We start from the raw sequence: 6435 nt of genomic DNA on the forward strand, positions 1-6435 counted from the left end.
TTCATATTAATTTTAACCGAACCGGTAAAAATCGGTCGGTTCGGAGCACAGCAAAAATCGGTTTAAAAAACTTTACAACATATTAAAACCGATCCGGTTCAGTTTTATGCCCACCCCTACAAGTTTATAATTGTATGACCTATTTATACCTGGAAAACCTACACTGCTCATTCATAAATCATAATTAACTGTGGAAACTTAAATTACAACCACAGCCTCCACTTCAAAATTGAAAGACGCGGATTGGGATATAGAGTGGTTTTCTAGTTGAAAGCATTTTCAGTCTATGTACTATATACAGCTTCAAACATAATTCTGGCAGACTGTATATATGACTTTCGAGCACCAATGTCGAATTTGAAATGAACTTAGCCTTGAAATTACCCGGCTCGCCACAGTAGAATAGACGCTTGAGCCCTACACTTGAGAAGCATCACCCTGGCACAAGCAACATAAAATTGGTGACAACATCAGCACTAAGTTTCCGGGTGATGAGTGAATTATGTACAAATCACCTCTTAACAGCTTGAAGTTAGCCCACAATTTTGGGAGTATAGTCGACAAAATGAATCCTCATTCCACATCGCCTGTAGGTATATACCCAGTGTATCAAGACATTCTTTGATGTTGATTAAGAGTTTACTTCTGGATTTGAAAATTAAGCTGTGATTTGACAATATCAATCTTTACAGATGAATTAGCTGCTGCCCGTTCCTTCATGGCTTCTTTCTCAAGTTTCTTCTTCTCTGCATCAGCCTGTCTTTCATTCTCTTCCCGTGATTTCTTGAACAGCTTCACGAAAACGACCAAAATTTGCGTCACTGCAACCATAATCCATTAAGGATCACCAACTGGTGAGAACATGTACAGTATTTGATCACAATAAATTTAGAGAGAAAAGATCTCTTTTATTGAGGCTGCAACACCCAAGCAATTAAGCAGACCGACATTATTTGTTCTTTGCCTTTTAGCTGTTTTAATTCCCTATTATTTTTTATAAGGTGAACAAGAAAACATTCAATCGATGAGAGGTTTGTCGCAGGGAAGTGATTTTTTTTTTTGGGATGATCCAGACTCCTACACTGACTCGAACCATCAGTCCACCAGCCAGGCCCTAATCTGGGGTCAGTCGGACGCCCCAACCTCACGACCCATGAGACAACAAAGGATGGAAATTTAAGTTCACCAAAAGAATTCAACCTGAGACCTCAATACAACTAAGTACCAGATCCCAAGCCCTCAACCAATTGGGCTGCCCCTTTGGGAGCATCGCAAGGAAGTGATCAAGGGAACCATATCAATTGCACATCACTTACAGTGTCAAAAAGCAAATATTAAAAGTACATCAAGTGAACCAAATAATGAAATTATCAGACCTTGCTCAAAGGGACAACGAGCTGGATCCTCCCCAAAATACTGGGACAATGAATCTGCATTTCTCCCCTGCAAGACAGTGCATTAATAGAATGAAAAACCAGTATGTGACTGCACATTTGTTCTATAAAGAACTGAGAGCTTAGAGGCTCACCACTTCAGAATATAAAGAGATAAGTGACCTCACTTCAGCTTCAGCAGTATCAAGGAAATTCTTCAGCGCCTGAGAAAAAAAAAAGAATATTTTCATGTGTACAGCAAGTTTGGCATGCAAAGTAAATGCCCTTTCCAAGGTGTAACTACTAACGCATAACAATACACCTCAAATATACATTGGTTATCCATATTATTGTGTAAACTATATACTCGAGAGATAGAAAAGATTAGCATGTAAAGTTGTAAACCAAGAGAACATGTACACGTGGTTTAACATTGTGGCAAAAGACAACACCCATCTATGGAAGGTTAAAGTCTAAGGTCTGTAATGTTTTTCACTTTGACCCATAAACCGAAGATGTCAAAAGATTATAACTTTGGTTTTTCAAAAGTAGGCACTGAGATACCGTGGTCAAATTGACTCATAATCAACTTGACTATGTTGGGAAACAAAACTGGTAAAATACTGTTTTATCTTCAAGCGTAACATTTGGATGCAAAATTGTCTCCCTTTTGTGAAATTTATGTCAAAAAATTTATTTCATATTAAGTGACAATATTAAACCACCTCTAGTATGATATATTATGGTAAATTATGCCCCTGTACTGTATCTTTTGTCAGACATTGAAAAAGAACTAAAAGATCATATTTTTCGGCACTTCTCTGTGACAGTTGCCCATGACTGATTGAAAAATGGCCAGCACCCAAAACTCATAGAAGGTCAGATGCTTTATGCCAGCTTAGCACTATTCACAACAAAAAGTGCAAAAAAAGAATTTGACATTTTTTATTGTGTGACAAAACAAACAATGCATGTAATTATCCACAATTTTCAATCCACAGTTGGTCCAGTCACCTGAAAGTGAAGTAACTTTTTCTTTTCAAATAAATTCAGGAAAGAGGGTAGAAATGCCATTTTCACCAAATGTTTTGCTCTGTAGGCTATATACTTGTGTGTGTGTGTGTGTGTCCTACTAACAAACACAACTAAGTTAACCTTTTCAGCTAGCCACGTCAAGAAACCAATAAACCCAAAAGTAGGGTGTCCACAGGTACCTAGAAAACCCAGCAAACTGTAAACAAGAAAGCACATGCCACAAATAACAACAAAACTACTGGTATCCTAGGAAAAAGTTCAATAAATAATCAACTAGAAAAAGAAAATGGTTCTTTGTAGCACAACAATGTCCATCCCGTAGCTTGGATAACAAAACTCTCAATGTGACACCAGAAAATGAATTTCCTGAGCAAATATGTATGACTACTGCAAGAGAGACTTTAAGCAGTGTTTGAACAAATCTAGATAAGCTGTAATCTTAAAGGGATAGATTCTTTCTTTGATTTATAAATTATTTAGTTTATACATTTGATTATTCTTCTAGATAAGATTCTTCAATCAAGTGAACAAGTAGCATTATCATTACTCACCTTTTGGAAGCCCAAAGAAATAGCACCATCATTTTCTGAAGCCGTTAGTTCTTGCTCAACCTTTTCAAGACCTTTACTTACAGCTTGCATTTCTTCAGCCAGAGCTTTTAATTGAATCTATCATTTAATAAAAAGTTAGTGGAAACAATAAGGAATCTTTGAGCAAGAGGGGCTACAATACAAGAATTTAATCATAACAACAAAAGGGGAAAAAAAGATAATGAAGCACACCTTTGAGGCAGCTTCCAAATGAACAAGATCCTTGTCAAAATCAAGCAACTCTGGCATTTTCTCAGCAAGAAGCTAATGAAAAGGAAGAGGACAATAAGGTACCACATGAATACCCATCTTACTCCAAATTCACAAATGGGGAGACATGATAACCATGAAAGGAATATTAAAACAACTGACAACAAACACAACAAAAACATGAAAAGAAAAAGATAATAACACAGCAGTAAAAATAGATGGAAAAAACCAAACAAACAACACATCTAGAAAAACCAATTGAAGGAATCTTTATTCAATAATGAATACTCAAACAACCGAACACCGTAGAAAAACTACTTACATACTCCAATCTTAATAAAAGTTTAGAATACCACTAAATCAAAATTCAAACTATGCAACTGAACACAGTTTCAGCATTGACCAAATCAAAAGTGCACATATTCTCCAAAGCATACAAATGAAATAAAAAGAGCATTCTCAAAGAAATTTGAGGGTTAATATGCAATCTGGATAAAGTTTCAAGTAGAGAATGTAATTATCCCGATTAATCATTTAGTACTAAATAAAATGTTTTCATTAATTTCACTAAATAGTTTTATATATTTGTACATGAGGGCAAATAATAGAACAAACTGAAATGTTGGGCGGTGTTGGATTCAAGCATGGATTCTAGTCTATTAATTTATTATCAATCAATACATTTGCTAACAAAGCATGTCAAATCTAACAAATTTGACATTGGTCAATATTGAAAATCAAGCAGCAGCTCACCTATTTTGTTAAATTTTGAAAACATCAGACTAGCATTAAACAGAAATAGGCTAGAATTTCCAGGACAATAATTAATCCTGCCAGCACTGACTAAGGCCAATAACAAAATAAAAATAAACATGGACACCAACAGTAGGCAAATTGGACTACCAAAGGTTTCAACTTGATACAGACATATAGTTGAAACTTTAAAGTTAAGCAATTATACCTTGCACAAATAATGCATTAAAGTCATTTTATTGTTTCTGGCACGAGTATCAGATAATTTGAGAAGACTGTCTAATTTGAACCCCACAGCAGATCCTGCAACAGCAATACAATTAAAACACAAAAGACAATAACAAAAGTTAAAAAGGCTTTAATGCCAATTGCAGAAAAATTGTAAATGACTTAATTTTAACACCAACAAATGGTACCTCGTGCAGTTCCTTGGTTCAAGGCATTTCCCAATGTGAGAATTGTCTGCATTATCTGACGCAGTTTCACGGATTCTTTTACCTTAAATATGAGTAAGACATTTAAGATGCAGAAATTTTGTATGTTAAAATAAACAACAAGGACACTAATTTTATTGTTACCTCTCTAGTAGCATCATTAATGGTATTCAGATTACGTCTCAGATCATCAACCTTAACAAAATCAAACCAGTTAGTACCAAAAACTGCATATAAAAACAGCAATGCAATAATATATACAAAATTTCTGGAAAAATACCTGCATAGAGAAGGAAATTCTAAATGCAAATACACGCAACTTGGATTCTACCCGTGGAACCTTCATCAACTCCAGGAAAAACTGATGTATTATATGATATAAAGGTCATCAGTAATCAAATAATGGACGTGCAACAAAACAACGTAACTGCATATGCTAGGTTTTAGAAACTGACGCCACCTAATCAGGTCACCTGGAAAACAGAATCAGTCCAGGTATCAAGAGCCAACAACCCATCGTGGGCGTTTTAACACCAACTACAGTTATTAGCATTTGTTATTTTTTTTGGAGATCTACTCTAAGGTCAATGACATCAAACCAACCAATGCTTTTCTGTCTCACTCTACTGATGCCTTGACTACCAAATATAAATCAAGAGATGACAAAATACCTAGTAGCAGTTGACATTGCAGATATCATATGGAAATTTGTTTAGTGCTTTCAAGGTAACAGAATGACAGAAAAAGGACTAGTGAGTGTGTATATGTCAGCAAGTGGGGGGTAAATCTAAGTAATTTTAAGAGTACTTCTGGATTAAAGTAATTCTGTTTAGCGTCACTTTATTTGCAATGATCAATGATATTCCTAATTAGGTCTTTTTACATTTACATCAATTATGTCATGCAAGGGTCAAGGTCAACCCCCACTTAATCCTACTTAAACCTCTTCAGCTTTGACCTTTGAGCCCTTCTCATTTCCAATCAAATGATCATAATGGCTTTCAAAAACATAAGGCATCTGAACTAACCTGTTCGCACTTTCCAAGCATAACTTTATCGCCTGCATAGTTCTGAAAGTAGAAAGTAAAACAGGTAAGACAACTAAGCAAGAACATTTTATTACTATATAAAAGAATCTATTGAGGCCATAAGTTCAAGTGCAAATTATGCTACAATTCACAAAATATCATAAGTAGATCATACAAGTTTGGGGACCAAAGAATTGGATTTATATGTTCACAAAACTCTCATCTAATGCTCACAAAAAATTAAATCAATGTTTTCACTTGAACAGGTTTGTGACTAAGACTAAAGCATGTTTCTATAAGTCATAAAGTTAACTTCCCTACCCATCTAGTAAAAAAAATATAAAGGCAGTACGAACAAAACTCTTCTAATTACTGACTCAATAACTCTTTGCAAAAATTATAGTTTAAAATAATGAACCGAATCAAAATAATTGTACAAGCTCTAGAATTAAATAACAGAGTTGCCAGGCATAAATTCCCATCCAGCTACCTAACACTTCAGTTCAATCTTAAATTCAATAAACATCTTAATAAATCATGCATGTTTCCTCATTATAAAGAGTTAAAGCTTATTCGTTAACAGATTTTCCCATGCCAAGAAGAACCGAATGCTCTAGACTACTTCCCCAAATATTTATTGGCATGCCGCATCAATCACAAAGCAATTTCAGGATACCTCTTTATTCTTCATAGTTAGACTGATATGCAGTTTTTTTCTAGTTTTATTGTCTTGTTTCTTCTGCTTGGTATTAGTTGTTGATCTAATGCAATAACTCACTGTCTTGTATTCTGTAACTTCCTGATATCTTGTGTTAGATTCAGCTTAACGTTTCTTGTTGGGTTTAAGTCTGTAGGATTAAAAAGAAGATGAACAAAAGTGGAAAGTTTACCAATAACTTACACGGTACCCTCCCTATCTACAATTTTAAATAAAACTTACTAAAATTCCCTTATACCAAATTAATGAAAATAATCATATTTTAGAAAGAAAGAATAATGGAATTCATCCGCC

General features: G+C 34.7%; 1 protein-coding gene across 1 annotated transcript in view; it reads right to left on the minus strand.

Moving 5' to 3' along the window:
• The window catches only part of LOC18042489 (formin-like protein 14), a 14598-nt gene continuing 8163 nt past the window's right edge, over positions 1-6435 (minus strand). The window contains 10 exon segments of the mRNA XM_006432747.2: positions 1-821; positions 1377-1443; positions 1529-1597; positions 2960-3076; positions 3191-3262; positions 4170-4264; positions 4378-4459; positions 4540-4590; positions 4676-4756; positions 5424-5465. Coding sequence (XP_006432810.2) covers positions 640-821; positions 1377-1443; positions 1529-1597; positions 2960-3076; positions 3191-3262; positions 4170-4264; positions 4378-4459; positions 4540-4590; positions 4676-4756; positions 5424-5465 — 858 coding nt within the window. The 3' untranslated portion in view covers positions 1-639.

Source organism: Citrus clementina, unplaced genomic scaffold (genome assembly GCF_000493195.1).
Source record: "Citrus clementina cultivar Clemenules unplaced genomic scaffold, Citrus_clementina_v1.0 scaffold_5, whole genome shotgun sequence".
Taxonomy (NCBI): Eukaryota; Viridiplantae; Streptophyta; class Magnoliopsida; order Sapindales; family Rutaceae; genus Citrus; species Citrus x clementina.